Source organism: Diadema setosum, chromosome 19 (assembly GCF_964275005.1).
Source record: "Diadema setosum chromosome 19, eeDiaSeto1, whole genome shotgun sequence".
Classification (NCBI taxonomy): Eukaryota; Metazoa; Echinodermata; class Echinoidea; order Diadematoida; family Diadematidae; genus Diadema; species Diadema setosum.
Genome location: NC_092703.1, coordinates 29,576,084 through 29,594,535, shown reverse-complemented (window position 1 = coordinate 29,594,535; position 18,452 = coordinate 29,576,084). Strand labels below are relative to the sequence as shown.

The 18,452-nt window shown below is 40.8% G+C and overlaps 1 protein-coding gene across 1 annotated transcript in view; it reads left to right on the top strand.

The window, feature by feature from the left end:
- Positions 1-18,452, top strand: part of LOC140242408 (cation-independent mannose-6-phosphate receptor-like) — a 66,581-nt gene that overhangs the window by 7,390 nt on the left and 40,739 nt on the right. The window contains exons 3-12 of the mRNA XM_072322143.1: positions 932-1,220; positions 1,927-2,161; positions 8,380-8,603; positions 10,605-10,764; positions 11,663-11,828; positions 12,853-12,959; positions 13,485-13,787; positions 14,955-15,113; positions 15,642-15,779; positions 16,885-17,050. Coding sequence (XP_072178244.1) covers positions 932-1,220; positions 1,927-2,161; positions 8,380-8,603; positions 10,605-10,764; positions 11,663-11,828; positions 12,853-12,959; positions 13,485-13,787; positions 14,955-15,113; positions 15,642-15,779; positions 16,885-17,050 — 1,947 coding nt within the window. The remainder of the gene's footprint in view (positions 1-931; positions 1,221-1,926; positions 2,162-8,379; positions 8,604-10,604; positions 10,765-11,662; positions 11,829-12,852; positions 12,960-13,484; positions 13,788-14,954; positions 15,114-15,641; positions 15,780-16,884; positions 17,051-18,452) is intronic.

The following is an 18,452-nucleotide window of genomic DNA, read 5'->3' as shown; positions in this document are numbered from 1 at the left end:
ATTCATGTTTTGAACATTCCTACGTGAGATAATGAAAAGCCTTCTATGAAATATGAAAGAGCATGTAATTTTAAGAAGGATTCAACGTTTATTTGATGACAATTGGTTTTCAAATTGCTGAGATATCAAAAAAAGTGCTAATAATAAAAGGCGACATGCCCCAACTTTATTAGGATCTCTTTGTTTCACCTTGTTTTTGGATGTCTCAGCCATTTCAAAACCAATTTTCATCGAATAAACTTTTGATACCCCCTAGAACTGCATGCTCTTTGACATCTCATAGAGTGGTTTCTGAATATCTCGCAAAATGTTAAAAGCTAAATCTACACCTCGACCAGAACTGTACACACCCTTTAATTTCCCCAAATGAAACTAACATGTAATAATCTTAAAGTATAATTCTTTATTGATAGATATATCAGATTAGTGCCCGCGTATGCCCAGTCGAGTAATTTTCATTTTCATTTCAGCATTTTTTCCTCAATTTCTTTTCGCGCATCCTCCTGTCTGTACCACCTAGCTTTTATAAGGAGGGATAACGAAAAGTAATTACCATCACAAAGACATATCTTCCTTTGAAAGTGGCTGGTGAATATGCAATGAGACATGAGTCAATTGTCTTCGTATCGGCGCGGCAAATCCTGTTTGGCACATGCTTCAAATATTTTTGAGCGGCGGCTTCAAACATAGACCAAAGGGAATAACTCTGTTGTTACTCCATCTCTTCAACCTCCTTGGTCAGATCCTACAAACACAGACATGCATGCATATGTACAGCTGTATACAGGGTTGCAGATGTGCTCTCTACATATCCAACTGTTTAAAACTTACAAGACAACTTCTGTATAAAACTGAAACTGAAGTGCAGAGATTTGCAGAAGTAGGTGAACAACCTGTAGTGAATGGAAATTTTTGCTTTCCTGTTTGTCAGGGGTACGTGGACGGTGCAGGCAGCCGTTGGTGGGGCGCAAAGCACTTTCTACTTAAACCTGTGTGACGGTGTGCAGTCATACGAGGGCGCAGACTCATGCGCTGCAGACTCTTCATCGTGCGTGAAGCAAGGCAGCGAGTACATCAACATCGGCCACCGAAATGACACCCTACAGCCAGTTTCAAACTTGGACACGGGTGGGTTTCGCCTGGACTACCTCGGCGGCTCGTGCGGGACCAGCAGCAAGACATGGCGAACGACCATCGACTTCAAGTGTGGGACTACTCTGGTAGGTTGCGTACTCTTGAGCGGTGTGAGTGTTCTGTTGTGGGCATGTGTTTGCAACAGAGTATTCATTGTTCACATTGTCACATTTAGGGTTTAACACAATTACACCAAAATGTTTGTAAAATGTGATACAAGTGCAATATTATTGTGTAGCGGTAATCTTATAAAGTCTTTTGGATATTGAGACACATACTAGCTCCGATAGGGTCAAAGATCACAGTCCAGGGTTAAGATTTTTCCATATACGTGTATACAGTATTATGCTGTAGCAAGTTCTGAAGAAATGTCCGCATATCATTTCATCAGACTTACATGTAGCCTATGGCTTTGGTATAACAGGACAATACACTTGATGTAGATTCAAAGTGAACAAGTTTGTTTGTTTGTTTTTGCTTGTTTGTTTGTAGGTGAGTCTCATGTATGTTCAATTTCAAAAGTTTTTAAAATTTTTTTCCATTTTTTGCCAAATTGTAGACTGTCTCCAGATACACCTGGATGATGTTACCAATATTGTTATGAATTAAATGGTATGGATGCAATTTTACAAATATACCAAGATTGAAAAATATATATATATTTTTTTTTTCATGTAGCTCTTTTAAAAATCTTGAAGGGCTCAATATTTGCATGTTTGTTGTTGTGTGTGGGTGTAGTTATGTATGGACACCATGCCTTAATGTGTAACAACCTTGTTTTGAATGTCATAGGGATCACCAACCTTCCTGGAGAAAACGGACTGCGCGTATCTCTTTGAGTGGTACACCACAGTGGCTTGCAAGATGGTCCGCAGTGCAGCCGTTAGCGAAGTTCCCTGCTCCGTCTATGACCTCAAGGGCAAAAAGCGGGACCTCTCTCCTCTGATCAAGCTCCAGGGGGGATACTTGGTTGAATCGGCCGGGTCTGATGACCTTTACATCAACGTCTGCAGAGATATCACACCAGGTTAGTGCTTTTACTCACAACTGATAATGCAAATTAAATTCCACATACTAAGAATGTTGCAGTAGGATTGGTTCAGAGCTGATCACGTGATGAAGCGTAGTTTTGCCCATCACATCACCTGAGAAGAAAAGTTCGTTACACTCTATGTTGATAGTCCCTTTTGTTGCGCTGATCTCCACACAGTCCACATAGTCCTAACGCAAGATGAGTACGCGCGAAATAAAAGTGCGTTGCACTGTGGACTATCATGTGACCTAGGTCACTTGATAGTACGCAGTGCAACGCACTTTCACTTCGGTGCCGCGTGGTGCGCGCAGCAACTTCATTGTTTTGTCATCTATGCGCACACGTAGCCTAAGCCCTAAGGATACCTAAAGACAGCTAAAACGGTTTCAGATGTGGAATAAAATGGGAATTTCTAGGACCCTAGATGTGGAATATAAAGCAAATAATCAACTGTTAGTTTCAGGCAATGAGACAAACTATCACTTCCTCGGCGATCTGAATGTGTACGCTATCTTTCCTCAGCTGCGCTTCGGAAAGATAGCTACATCCAGATCGCCTCGGAAGTGATAGTTTGTCCTATCACCTTCACCAACGTTGATTATTTGCTTACCATCAAATCATGTTTGTTATCCCCTCTCTTGAAATGCTCTTCTCTCTTCTTCCAAGCATGGTTCTGAAGGATTTGAAGATTTTCCGTGAATATAAAGGTGACTGTAACATCCCTATAGATAGTTTTATTGTTTCAATTGATAGATGATGCAATTATTACAGTCCAGAGAAGCCCTGAAATGTTGATTTTACAACAATGAAGCAGTAGGAAGTTTTAAAGAAGACAAATTTGGTAAACAATTTTGAGACAATGAAATTGTTCTTCCTGACAGCTGGTAGGGATTAATGAGGTGGCTCTTCAGAAAAGGTTATTATCTTGTGGGTACGCATTATAATGTAGTTTAGAAAATGTGCTCAGAAGGTATTGATTAACCCGTTGAAATATGATCTGATATGATTGTAATACACCGCAGTCCCAAGTTTATTCAAGCTGGTCTCTAATGAGTTAATGTTCACAAAAAAGAACAGCTCAGTATGGCAGCTGCAACTGTTAGTTCATTGATGGCAAGATATGTGAAATATGATTGCCTTTCTAATAGGGTTTACAGAAAAGAGACCTGAAAAGATTATTCACATGACATCTATATTTCTGATATATTTGATACTGTGAAAGATAAGAGAGAGACATATAGCGGATTTTAACAAAAGTTGGAGACAGAGGAATGAAAGCTGTCTTTAAAAAGGATGCCTTTCTTGATATTCATGTTGTGTGTTCCCACTTACAAGAGAGAAGAACACGACAAGTTGTTGAAGTGTGTGTGCACCTTTTGTTCCTCATTTCAAGTTGTCACTATTTGTGTTGAGGAGCTTTATCTCAGCAAATTAAAATGAACTGATCTGATGCGTGCTGCGGCCTGCACCATACTATGCCAGATTTGGAGCATTAAAGCGCTTTGTAGAGAAAGTTTGTCTCATGAGTTATTTTTAGAGGGGATTACACGTCTTGTAGCAACAGGGTCATGCACCTGTAAGAGGCTTATACCTCTTACAGGTATCCTTAGCAAAGAGACTCAAATCTTTGCATTATAAGTACATTTGTACGTGTGTGTTCTGTGTATTCTTCTCATGCCATCTTCTGGCATGGTTATGGTACCATGGATGTACCACACATGGACATACATGCTTCACTTTAATTCAAACACCTGTTTCTGTGAAAAGTGTCACAAAAACATTCTAAAGATGCTTTCCTGCTTTGATCTCATCGTGCATTACTGACAGCCAGTCTGGAATAAAAACAAAACGGCACTTTGAGATATCTAAAAACTACATGCACAGAAGATGATAACTCTCTTGAATCAAGAAAAATGCATACCATGTGCTGTTGTAGTTTACATTGGGAAATCATCACTCAGTTAATTGTCCCCGCCGAACGAGTTCGAGCAGGGGACTATGAAACGGGCTCCGAACGTGTGTGTGTCCGTGTGTCCATCCGTCTGTGCGTCTGCGTGTGATCAAAATGTTCAATTTGCTACTTCTCTGTCATTTATGAGCCAATTTTGATTCTGTTTGCTTTATATGATAGCACTACATGGGAGCTTTGAAACTTCTACACAGAATTTCAGTTGTGACCTTTGACCTATATTGTACATTTTGCTTCAAAATGCTACTCCTTCGCCATTTCTAACCCGATTTCGATTCCGTTTGCTTTATGTGGTGGCACTAGGTGAGGGCTTCAAAACTTCTACACAGAATTTTGACCTTTGACTTCTTTGACCTTGATTTTTGACCTATATTGTACATTTTGCTACAAAATGCTACTCCTTCGCCATTTCTGACCCGATTTCGATTTCGTTTGCTTTATGTGATGGCACTAGGTGAGGGCTTCAAAACCTCTACACAGAATTTTGACCTTTGACTTCTTTGACCTTTGACCTTGATTTTTTACCTGTATTGTAAATTTTGCTTCAAAATTCTACTCCTTCGCCATTTCTAACCCGATTTCGATTCTGTTCGCTTTATGTGATGGCACTAGGTGAGGGCTTCAAAACTTCTGCACAGAATTTTGACCTTTGACTTCTTTGACCTTTGACCTTGATTTTTAACCTATATTGTACATTTTGCTACAAAATGCTACTCCTTCGCCATTTGTAACCCGATTTCAATTCCGTTTGCTTTAAGTGATGGCACTAGATGAGGGCTTCAAAACTTCTACACAGAATTTTGACCTTTGACTTCTTTGACCTCTGACCTTGATTTTTGACCTGTATTGTACATTTTGCTACCAAATGCTACTCCTTCGCCATTTCTAACCCGATTTCGATTCCGTTTGCTTTATGTGATGGCACTAGGTGAGGGCTTCAAAACTTTTGCACAGAATTTTGACCTTTGACTTCTTTGACCTTTGACCTTGATTTTTTTACCTATATTGTACATTTTATTGGCTACAAAATACTATTCCTTCGCCATTTCTAACCTGATTTCGATTCCGTTTGCTTTATGTGATAGCACTATGAGGGCTTCAAAACTTCAACACAGAATTTTGACCTTTGACTTCTTTGACCTTTGACCTTGATCTTTTCACCTATATTGTACATTTTGCTACTGAATGCTACTTCCGGCGGGGACATATATTACGCACCGCGTAATTTCTACTTTTCCTTGTTTCATTTTTGAAATGCACATACTTTACGAGAGAAAGCAAGTATTTCCGCAGGTTGGTTGTAACTTGTAATCTGATTTTTTCCATTTTTCGCACATTGTTTCAGAGTAATGGTAGATGACATGTATGTCTTACCATCAAGCAAAGTTACATATGTGTCCACTTCAGTAATCATTAATTTTGTGATACAAAATTTGTCATGAATTGAGGTTTGCTGCTCCCCATCATTGTTGATTTTCCAAAGGCAGTTAAGTCTGGAAAGGCACCTCAGTGAAATAAAACTGAAACTAGACTTGGAATTTGTCAACACTGACAAATTAGGTGATCCGATCTATTTGGAAATCAACGATTCAAATCCTGATCCCAATAGGCATGGCCATAAATGTTTCATCTGCGTTTAGGGGATATTTGCCGTGTGATGTTTGGATTCTCATTTAGAAAAGGGAGTCAGACCTGCCATCTTTGGTACCGAATTCCGTATACACTAACGAAGATACAGAATGAAGTATATTTGACCTTTGACCCCACTTTCCACAGCCAAGATGGTATCTGAGCAAAACGTGGTGATTTTGTGAAATGATCCTTGTAACATGGTCTTTGCGTGTGCAAAATGTGGGAAAGATAGGACATGTATTCACCAAGATACAGGATGAAACATTTATGACTTTTGACCCTAATTTACATACCCAAGATGACGTCTGATCAAGTAGTTGCTATTTTAAGAAGTAATGTACGTGACATGAACTAAACATGTGCAAAATATGGGGGTGATAGGGGCTGTTTTTCTTGAGTTATTGCAAAGAAAGTTGCAGAAAGAAAGAAAATCTCAATACATCGAAGATAAGCTTTAATTGCAACCAAGTTTTTTTAACGTGATCCCGACATAGTATGAAAAAACAGTGTGTAAGTAATGATAGTGCAAAGTCTCAGCTACAACATATTAAAATCAGGGAGAAATTCAGTGAGCTAGTGCTCGAAAAAGATAGTCATGTCAATTTTCATTTGCACAAAAAACTGCACTCCCATAGAGATAACACGTCATAACAAAGATAGAGAAAGAAGTACATATGACATTTGACCCCACTTTGCACAGACAAGATGGCATCTGAGCACAAAGTAGTTATTTTGTGAAATGATTCTTGTAACATGGTCTTTACGTGTGCAAAATATGGGAGAGATAGAACATGTATTCACCAAGATACAGGATGAAACATTTATGACCTTTGACCCTAATTTACATACCGAAGATGGTGTCTGATCAAGAAGTTGTTATTTTATGAAATAATGTACATGACATGAACTAAACATGTGCAAAATTTGGGGGTGATAGGGGCTGTTTTTCTTGACTTATTGGAAAGAAAGTTGCAGAAAGAAAGAAACATCTCAATACATCGAAGATAAGCTTTAATTTCAACCAAGTTTTTTAATGTGATCACGACATCGTATGAAAAAATGGAGGACACACTTGCGATAGCCCAAAGTCTCAGCTACAACATATTAAAATCTGGGAGAAATTCACCGTAGTGTAAGTGAGCTAGTGCTCGATAAAGGTAGTCATGTCAATTTTCATTCCAAGAAAAACTGCACTCCCATAGAGATAACACGTAAACTGGTGAAATTTGACAACATTACTTTCAATCCGTTTTTACGAGGTGATAACGTCATCCAGTCAAAATTTTGTAAGACACTTTTAAAAGAACATTAAATAAGCTACAACATACTGAAATCTGGGAGAAAATTAACGAAGGATAAGTGAGATACGCTCGAGTGAACTTGAAATTTGGTGACGTCATTTTGAAAATTTACTTTTTTTATTTTATTAAGAAATCTGATATCTTTTAGTCATTTTTTCAGCATCGCCAACCCATGAATTGACATGTACAACTCATCAGCTTTCAGAATATGTAAAGAAAATGGGGGGTCACCGTCCATCCTGACGAGTAAAATCGGATTTAAAATTGGCGGTTTTTTTGCATAGTTGCACTGTATATCGCCATTGACGCGCGCGCGGAATTTCAACTTTGACGGGCCTGTATGACGTCATATTGAGTCGGATCGACTTGAAACTTGGTAGAAATATTCCTTGACATTTCAGACATCCGATCAAAGTGAAAAAACGGGAAATTTCTATTGTATATGAGCTGTGCGTGCGTATATGTGCGCGCGCGTATGCGTCCGTCCGATTTTTTCAATTTTTCAAAAAATGCTCCAAATGGTCTGAAACGTATGCAAAAAAAATTTGAGCGCGATTGGAGCATACAAATATTTCAACGCGCGCGTACGCGCACGTTTTAACGATGCGATGAATTTTGAAAACATGAGTAGAATTCCCTTGAATTGAAATTTACGTGACGTAAATTTCATTGAAAAATTCCATTCCATTAATGAGATATGATTGAAAATGTGTTTTCATATAATGACGTCATAGTGACGTCACGGTCGACTGATCACTACGATTTTACTTGACCCGTCGTCTTTGGGACATGATACATATATGGTATAATTTTGACATTGATAGGAAGAGGACTTTTTGAGCTAATCTCTACACAAATTTTGTCCAGAAATAAAGAAGGAAAAAGAATCCGTACAGATACAGAAGGTGATCCGAAGGATACTCGGATCACCTAATGAGGGAATCAGTTTTTTTTTTTTTTTTTTCGTCAGTGACGATGAACGACTACACAATCGTCATTGTCCAAACATCTGAACGTACTCATCAAGATGCACATAATCGGGTGGCGGCGATGCAAGTCGGAGCGATGCAAGTCGGATCAAAGAAAGACCTCCATTCATAGCCCATGTGTGTTGTAGGTCCATGATGGTGCGCTTTTGGAGCACATTGGAAAATGGTCCACTTGTGGGTCAGTATAGTACAGTTCAGTACGATACGCTTAGGAGCATTCAAGCAATACTCTGGCATGGGTGTGGTATGGTACGGTATGCTTTAGGAGAGCACTCTAAACCCTCCCTTCGGTCTTCATTTTACCCTCCTCCACCCCTCAAGATTCCGGCCCCACTTTGGGGTGTTCGTCAGGCTCGGCCGCCTGCCTCACCAAGCAAGGTACTTTTGTGGACATGGGCCAGGCTCTCCAGCCGCTCCGGCTCCTGTCGGACGACGAGCTGCAGCTGCAGTACCAGGGCAGGGAGGTGCAAGACGAGTGCGGGGGCTTCAACTCCACGGTGACGATCGTCTTTGTATGCCCCCGGGAGCAGGGCAGATACACTGGGGTGAGTTTTACAGATCTAACTTATCTTTTAATACAAACAAGATGCTGGATTAGAGTGATGATTCAAAAAGAAAAAAAAAAATTGTCATCTGTTTGATTTTGCTGTTTGATACCAGTAATCTACTTTGATTTCACATTTTATATCATTTCAATGGTTGTAATTCTATGATGTTAACCTGGATATGCTTGCTGCACCATGAAGTGTTGCCGGATGCATACATGTAGTTATGCTTTTAGTTTGTCCGTCCATTCGTCAGTCCTTCTTTCCATACATTTGTAATAAATTTTTGTTTACAGCCTAACATAAACACCGTTTGAGGTATCCAAATGCAACTTGGCATATGTACATGATTTGTATGTATGAGTAGACGAAGCTGTACCCATCAACTTGAGGATGCAAAATAAAATGCTCAACAGAAAAAAAAAAAATAAGGTGGCAATAAAAAGAAGTCGACACAAGAATCATTGACATGTGAAGATGACAATCTTACAACATATTCCCTCAGGACTCGGATGGTTCAAACTATGTATCAAATAATTATAGGCATTTTTTATGTAATAAGCATTTTTTATGTAATGGATTAAACTTGATATGCTTCCAAACAATAGAAGCTGCATTAATTGATATTTTATTTCGTAGAACGGGTCAAGAGAATACTGCAATCTCATTGGTACAGAGCTGTGCATCAGTTTTTACTGGCCGCATGTTCGACAGACACAGTAGACTTGTTATCACTCATACATGTACAATTGTAACAAGGAGTACGTGCACTTACATGTAGCAGGCATACACGCACTCGGCGAGTGATGGTTAGCTAGCCATGCATCGGTAACAATTTCCAGTCATCGGTTATTACTGTTACACAATTTGATCTATGACGTGCCAAAAGGAAATGCATCCAGTACATTTACCATCAGGTAGCATGATAAAAAAAAAACTATATATGTGACCCGCTACAACAAAATGGTCCTAAAGTCGGGCGAGGTCGATTATTTGAAAATTGCACGATATAATCCCCTAATCTTTCTGCTTTAGATTGATATATAACACATTTTATAAAAATAATCGGCTGCGGAGATATCGATGTTTAAAAGAGAGCATGTCGAGACGTCTGGAAAATCACTGTTTCGAGAAAAGCGCCCTAAAAGTCTTCCTTTCGACGCAATCGCAATCAACGGACACGCAAGTCAGTTTTCACCTCTGGACAATAGAAGGTAAGCCCTAGCAACCCCCGAACAGGTCATTCAAGCACATCAGCGTCGGCGGTCTCCTCACCAACCAATCAGTGACCAGGATGTGAGAAGCGGCCGAGCATAGCGCACCCCGCCCGCACGCACCAGTCGACTGGGCAGTGTGCGAGCTTCACGCTTCGGTTAGCAGCAAGCAGCAAACTGACCAATGAGATCACTCTGGTCGTTGTTAGGGGCGGAACCTATCTGTGGCGCTCAATCCAAATTTTCGAACCAGTTTCTGCTTCGTTGAAACGCCAAAAAACATGGCTCAGAAAAACGCTATTTTTTGGTCTTTCCTTTGATCATTTTGCTTCAAAATTTCGACAGATGATAGAAGACATGTTAGACTCCAACAGTATATCAAAATCAGAAAATCGTAAGTTTTGACCAATTTTAATGCTCTGACTTCAAACTCGATTTTCACGGCTTCGACCGTGCGCGACTTTAGGACCTTTTTGTTGTAGCGGGTCACATATTTCTGGCAAAATAATTTGTCCCCTATTCTATAAAACAGATGATGCACACATCTTTTTGTGCATTAGTGGGAGTTGCATGGAAGCATTAACTATGGAATTAAGCCAACATTACACCGACTCCGCGTGGCCTCATGGTTTAAGCATTCCATAGTTACCTCATGCGCACAATTCATACTGACGCACTCAGACCCATGCATCGTTCGTCAAAATTCAAAATAGTGCAGGCCCGTGTAATTTGCATAAACAAAATGACTGCCAAATCGTACCTTTTCACATCCCTGGCTCCACCACAGAATCGAGGTCCCATCCTCCTGTCCAAGACGAACTGCCAGTACCAGGTTCAGTGGCAGACAGAGTACGCGTGCGAGGCGGAGCTCCTCAGCACCGACACATGTGCCTTCAACAAGCCTACCCACGGACTGGAGCTTGACCTCTCACCCCTCACCAAGACAAGTCAGTCATCATGTTGTTTACTGTCTCTTTGCTTTTATTTTGAATGAAAATGATACAATGATATTGCGAATTCAGCTAAGCCCCTCAGAATTTGAGCATTTGGCTTGAAATTTGGCACATGTGACAGCTGTGATACATAGTTGTGCAAACTTAATTTTTTCTTAATGTCCAACATTGTGCTGTCGTGGTAACACAATTTTAATGAAAATCATAGAAATCGTCAGTTTGTTAATCTTGCTCACTCAGTTTTTGAGCGCTTGACTTGAGATGTGCACATGTGACTAACAGTGAGCAATACATTTATTTACTGTTGAACCAGTGCATTGCCATGGTAACATTTTTTTCCATGAAAAAGTACAAAAATAAATGCTGGTTGACCTACAATGTAATTCCCTCAGTTGTAGGTAGGGGTATTAATCACAATGAGTGATTAATAGTTGAAACTATCAGATACATGGTGCTTCAGTAACCCATTAGCAACTGAACCGCCCAAAACTTATTACTCATTCTGTCACACACATAATATATTAACAGGAATGACTGACATGTACCGATGTGTTGGCTCAGTGAGTAGAGCGGCTGCCCTCACAATCGGGAGGTCGTGGGTTCAAACCCCGGCCGCGTCATACCAAAAGACGTTAAAAGATGGGAGTTGCTGCTACCTTGTTTGCCGTTCAACAGTTGAAAAGGTTAGAGCAACGTTGATCTGGTGCTGCTCAGTGGCTGCTGGGCCCACGATCAATTGGGCAAAATGAATTTCCGTTCTTGGACAATAAAATTTGGAGTTTATATCCAAAACAATAATAATAATAATAATAATAATGTCACTCACATGCTAATGTACCCAATCCTCCCTTTTTCCTCCTCTTTTGAATACTGATGAAACCTCCAGCCACAGGGGAGATAAGCTATTATGTGGGGAACGATCCTCACTACATCTTCTACCTGAATGTGTGCGCCAACTTGACATTCCCCATTGCTTGTCAGTCGGCAGCTGTGTGCCAAGTCGACAAAGACGGGTCTTCTCCGAAATCAGCCGGCGTAGAATATAAACATGAATTGAGGTATATATGTCATTGCCTATATGCCCTTCTGTGCTTTGTGTATTTTGTTTTTCATGTCGTCGTACAGCAGAGACTCCAACTCTCCCACTTTCGAAGGGAGATCTCCCATTGAAAGCTCATTTTCGCATAATCTCCCGTTCTCCCGCCCTGGCTCTGTGTCTCCCGCTTGTACGGTTTTGCAGATGCAATCAATTTCACATGCATGCATGAATAGCATATGCATGTGATATCCTATGAAATGAAGTTTTATTAAGCCAAAATGTATGATTTTGAATATTTGAATTAGTACGTACTTTGTGCCATCATATGTTGCAAAATAAGCCTGAGATAGCACGAGAGAACACCTAGAACCCTAATGACCAAAGGGACTTCACGCTTCGCGCACATCAACTTGGAGTCTCCCGTTTGCTAGGGGTTCAGGTGGAAGAATCTCCAGATCAGAAGGTGCTTGGGGTTGGAGTCTCTTATACTGTGTGCTGTTCATGCTTCATTTGAGTTAATTTGTCCCTTGTATTATTTGATATTAGAGCAAGTGATGTGTTAACTTTGACTGATATATTGTGATATCACTTTGTCGTAACATTGTGAAGAAAGGAGAACACCAAAAACCCAAATCAGAACAAAAACAAAAACCCTCTACAGTTGCCAATATTCCTCTTTTAGTACCAATGAATTGCATGAATCTTGTATTTATCTTTTTATATGTTGCTGTAAGTCTGGCACCCACTACACCAAGAGGTTACTGATGTGACACGTCTAAATTCTTAGATGTTTCTCTTGCAAGTACAGAAACGGCTAATTATTGCCTCTTGTGTCTTCTACTTTGGCCAGTGAAGTGTATCATTATTTTTCATTCCTTTTTTTTTCAGCACTATTCATCAGAAGACAGATTTTGTGACTCCCTTTATTATGTATGAATTTAGCTAACTATATGTGAATATGTTCATTGATGAATAATGTGAATATACCAGTATTTCTCATGCATTTTTCATTTTTACTTCATCTTCAATCTCAACTGTTGCAGGTACTCAGACGGAGAGTTGACCCTTATTTATAAACACGGCCAGACGTGCAACCACAACGGTTTTCAGCGCACATCAATCATCTCCTTTCACTGCAACGAAACACAGGGTGAGGAGAAAAAGAATAAGATAATAAACATGAAAATATATTGAAAAAGAGAAATGTGTCTTTTAAACATGTGCACTAGCCTCAGCACGTGAGCTGCAGACATGTAACGCTCCCAAAGGTGACACATCTCTCGAGAGCTTCTCGACAGCCTCAGGCGAGGTAACACACAGTGGTTTGAAGACCTCATGGACAGTCAACTTGTCTAGTCTGAGAACCAGAGAGAGTGTATCTCCATATTACCATGAAACACCATTTCACTGACAAAAGTGAATGGATGGGAAGGAGGAGTTTGATTGAAATTGACTAATTTTTGTCATAACTTTAGCTGTATGGAGGGAAGATAGAAAAAATCACACTTGAATTAAGAAAATGATGATTGACCACTGCTGTCCTACACTTGGATAATTCACCGTCACTGGAAAAGGGGAGAGTAGATTTTTCACTATTCCCACCTGCAAACTGTGTAGCTTTACTGCATCTAGAGAGGAAGTGTTGATATTGGTGTATGTGGATATTGTTCCATAGATCCTGGCAACCCGGTTTACGTAACGGAGACAGAGTGCACATACTTCTTCGACTGGCACACCAAAGTGGCCTGCGTGCCCGATCTGGTCAGGGCGTCCTGCCGTCTGGACCAGGGCAAGCGGCGCTACGACCTCTCGCCGCTGATACGGGAGACCGGTTCCAACTGGCTGGTGCTAGACGGTCGCCATGATCACGGCGAGCTGCGGAGCGCAGAGTATTACATCAATGTCTGTGCCGACATCATGAAGGAGAACCTGGCTAACCTGGACTCTTGTCCGTCTCCGTCCTCCTCGTGTGCCCTCGGTGAGTGTCAAGGAGTGGAGAGGGGGTGCAGTGGGGGCGAAGTTGGGTGGATATTGGGTGGAGATTGGGTGAAGATTGGGTGAAGATTGGATGGAGAGGGGTGAAGATTTGGTGGAGATTTGGTGGAGATTGGGTGGAGAGGGGTGGAGATTTGGTGGAGATTGGGTGGAGATTGGGTGGAGATTGGGTGGAGAGGGGTGGAGATTTGGTGGAGATTGGGTGGGGAGGGGTGGAAATTGGGTGGAGAGGGGTGGAGATGGGTGGAAATTGGGTGGAGAGGGGTGGAGAGGGGTGGACATTGGGTGGAGGGAGTAGACAGAGAGAGCAGAGAAGAAGTAGAGGGGAGATGGAGAGGGATGGAGAAGGGGCAGAGAAGGGGTGTGGTGGGGTGCAGAAGAAATGGAAAAGGGATGAAGAGAGGATGGAGAAAAGGCAGAAAGGAGTGAAGAGGGAGCAGAGAAGAGGTAGAGGGGGATGGAGAGGGGGTGGGGAAGGGACAGAGAAGGGGTAGAGAGAGGGAATGGAGAGGGGCAGAGAGAGGGCAAAGAAGAGATGGAGAATGGGTAGAAAAGAGGTGAGAGCTAGTGATGGAGGGGAATGTGGAGGGATCACAATAGAGGTGGAGAGGAGATGGATAGGTACATTGAGAGGGCAAAGAGAGATGGGGAAGGGTGGAGATTGGATGGAGGATTCAGTGAGTGCAGAACACATCAGTGAGGTTTGAGGAAATTCCGACAGTCCTTTGAAAAGTTTTGAATTTTTGAAAGTTTAGGCTAAATCCACATGCTATCATTGTTGGATAATGAGACTACAACAATTTGCAATAGAACAGGAGGGCAATAATCTTAAGATAATATAAAGAGAATTCAACATCTATAATTGTATTTTTCCAGCAAAGTGAATACTTTTAACCTCTCTCCAAAGCAGGGGAGAAATATTATCCTTAACATATGTCAGGAGCAAGTCTAAGGAATGTGAACTTACCTTCTTTAAAAAAAAAAAAAGAAGTTTTGTGGAGTAGTCACAATCATTTGACAGCACGATCTCAACCTCCCTACCATCCCCCCACTCCCCCCCCCCCCCTCTTGATCAACCCCAACATTTTGCTCACAATTCGAGTTGCAGCCCATATCTTTTCAACACTCCCAAATGTTTTTTGCCTTTCAGAAACTGACCAAAGTGGGCAGCAGACGGGCAAGAGCCTGGGGAGATTTCTCGCATCACCCACATTCACCAATGGTTACATCACCATGACGTACACCGACGGTTCAGTCTGTAGCGGCAGTAGGAGAACAACGACCGACATCACATTCATATGCAGTCCAGGTGAGCTCAAAACCCTTGTGGGTTATGTAATGTTGAAAGCTATGAAAATGATCAATAGAAACATCTGGATATTAGGGGCAGCTCTTGCTACCAAACATTTGCATCTTTGTCTTTGTATGTGTATGTGTATGTGTATGTGTATGTGTATGTGTATGTGTATGTGTATGTGTATGTGTATGTGTGTGTGTGTGTGTACGTGTATGTGTGTATGTGTATGTGTATATGTTTGTGTGTATGTGATGTATATGTGTGTATGTATGTGTTTGTGTATGTGTATGTGTATGTGTTTGTGTATGTGTATGTGTATGAGTGTGCTTGTTTGTGTAACTTTCATATGTGAAAATGCCTTTGTAGAGTTTCCCTTTGTCATTCAAAGAATGCTTCATGGCTATAATTTCAATAAATATATATGAGTATTGGTGCTAGTGCATAGCTAGGAGTGTATTTAAATGTGGATGGATGATGCAGCATTGGTAAATGAGAGATTGTCTTTAAAGGGGAAATATTTGGAAATATCCTCATTCCCAGGGGACTTGGAGAGCGCCCCTATCTTGGTCCGCAAGTCCAGTGACTCCTGCCAGTACGACCTGGAGTGGCACACGGCGGCTGCTTGCCCGCTGGCGCAGAAGTGGGGTACGGACTGCAAGGTCTTCGACGATGACGCCGGTGAGTTCATGGTGGTCAGTTTGACCCCTCAGTTCTCTCTCTCTGTCGACTAACTCTTTATGAGCCACAGGATAACACCCACCCCCCGTGTGCCACATTATTCTGAGGCTGCAACGTAAACATGCTTTGGATTTTCAGATCCATGTAACTTTTTATAAATATTTGTTTTGTTTGACATACAGTGGACAGAGTTGTAGAGAAAATGCCAATCATTTCTATGATGTAAATTTTATGACAAACCTACACTGTATGATTATTTTTCTTCCAAATGACCAGTAGCTACTACATTGTTCAGGTGTGACTTTTGCACATGGAACAGTGGCAGATACGTAGAATTTGCTCTCAAATCCAATTGGAAAAGCCACGTGATACTCAATCACTACATAATGCAAGCTTCATGTGACAGGAATTAAATCGTGAGTGTAGCTTTCATTGGACTGCCGCATTTGGCGATTATTGAACAGTTTGGGTGCGGTTGTGCATTTGAGCAAAATATATGAAGTTGGCACGCCCTTGACTGAGTCAGACATGCAAACGTGGCACATAGAGAGTTAAGCACAATCATCCCCAAACCGGCTGGGAATGAGTAGTGATTTTCATACCCGGTAGTCCCATTAATAGTATTTTCTGCTGTCTCACACTGACCTATGTAGATATGAGCGTATTGTTTTGTTTCACGAGTTGGTTCTCCTAGCAACTTTACGTCCAAGTACACTCTGAAGATGACCAAATGACAATAAAAATATAACTGTTAACCTCATGTAACTTGACATATTGCTATAACAGAAGTGGAAAAGATATGCGCTTAGGTCAACAAAATTCCGACTAACATGCATCACATGTTTTTATGCTTAGATGCGTGCTTGCAAGTGCACTTGTAACTGTTGAGTGTGCACAGCAAAGGTTTGTTTAGTGTGACATCAGAGTCATCTATACGGAAGTTAGCTATGCGATATCCATTTTTGCTCAAGCAAATTGCACGACTGACAGCCACAGCGTGTCACATGATGGGCAATCAACCAATTAGAAAGCTGCATTCTTTTTAGGTGATTGTATAAAATCCATGGTATGAGCCCCAAAATTTGGCTTTCCCCATCCGTTTTAGGTGTGTCCTTTGACCTTAGTCCCCTGACCAAAGAGGGAGGATATTACAACATAACCGCAGGAGGCTATGACTACTACATCAACGTGTGCGGCAACATCAGAGGGACGCCGTGCAATAGAGTGGGACACCTGCCAAACCCTGGGGCCTGCCAGAGCAGACGCGACGGGTAAGTGTGTAGCACACCCTCATAGTTACAAGATTGCAAGTTCTGGATTTTCAAGCGTAACCCTCTTGCAGAAGACGGGGGAATAGAATAATGCTTAAAGGGAAGATAAACCCCAAGAGCAATGTGGATTGAGTGAAACAGCAACATTAGTAGAACACATCAGTGAAAGTTTGAAGAAAATCGGACAATCGATGCAAAAGTTATGAATTTTTAAAGTTTTTGGTGTTGGAACCGCTGGATGAGGAGACTACTAGAGGTTATGACGTATGAGTGGACAACAGTACCAAGAAAATATAAAGAAAATTCTACAAAAATCCATTTTTCATGAAAATTACAAATTCCATCAACTTGATATTGACATATGTTAAGGGTAGCAATTATTCCCCCTGCTTTCTGAAAGAGGTTGGTGCATTGCTCTTTCATAATTCTAGAAAAGTGAATTTTTGTTGAATTTCCTTTATATTTTCTTTGTATTGTTGTCCACTCATACGTCATATCCTCTAGTAGTCTCCTCATCCAGCGGTTCCAACACCAAAACTTTAAAAATTCATAACTTTTGCATCGACTGTCCGATTTTCCTCAAACTTTCACTGATGTGTTCTACTAATGTTGCTGCTTTCACTCAATCCACATTGATCTTTGGGTTTACCTTCCCTTTAACATGTGTCCGTATCAGGTCAAAGTAAGGTGTACTTTTCATTAAAAGTGAAACCATGTAGAATTCTCTTCATTGTTTTCTGTATATTGCGGTCCTACAGTGACATCACATATTGTTGTAGTCTCCTTTATCCAACAATGATGGCACACAGATTTAACCAAAACTTCAAAAAATGTGTAACCCTTGAAAAATTTGTCCAATTTTCCTCTGACTTCCCTACTGTGTACTCCTGATATTTTTGCATTGATTGAATCTGCATATATCCATGTGTATATGAGGTATATTTCCCTTTAACATTCACAAATAGGTGACAGGTGCTCATAGAATTTATATGCGGGATTAAATTCTGTAAATACCATCAATAATTTCTTGATTATCTCTTCGCAGAAGTCGGCTATGCTGTAGATATTTCGTTGGCATAAATTTTAAAAATAAAAAAGAAGAAAAAACAACAACAAATCAGCCAAATTCTTCCTTGGCCTGTTCATCAACTTTAAGATTTTGTTGATGTTGTAAAGTCATACTTGACAATAAGAAAAACATAGACCATGTAAGGGGAGGAGCTGTTGTGGCTCAGAGCAAAGAAAATGAACCAATCATTTGGTCCTTGGTTCAAGTCCCCTGGCTGCAGCACTCGTGCCTCTAGGTAAGGTACTTTATCCTCACCGATGACAGAACATTTTTTTGCCAATTCAAAAATCTGACACAGCATCCACGGCAATCACGGCTTGTCACATTTGCCTA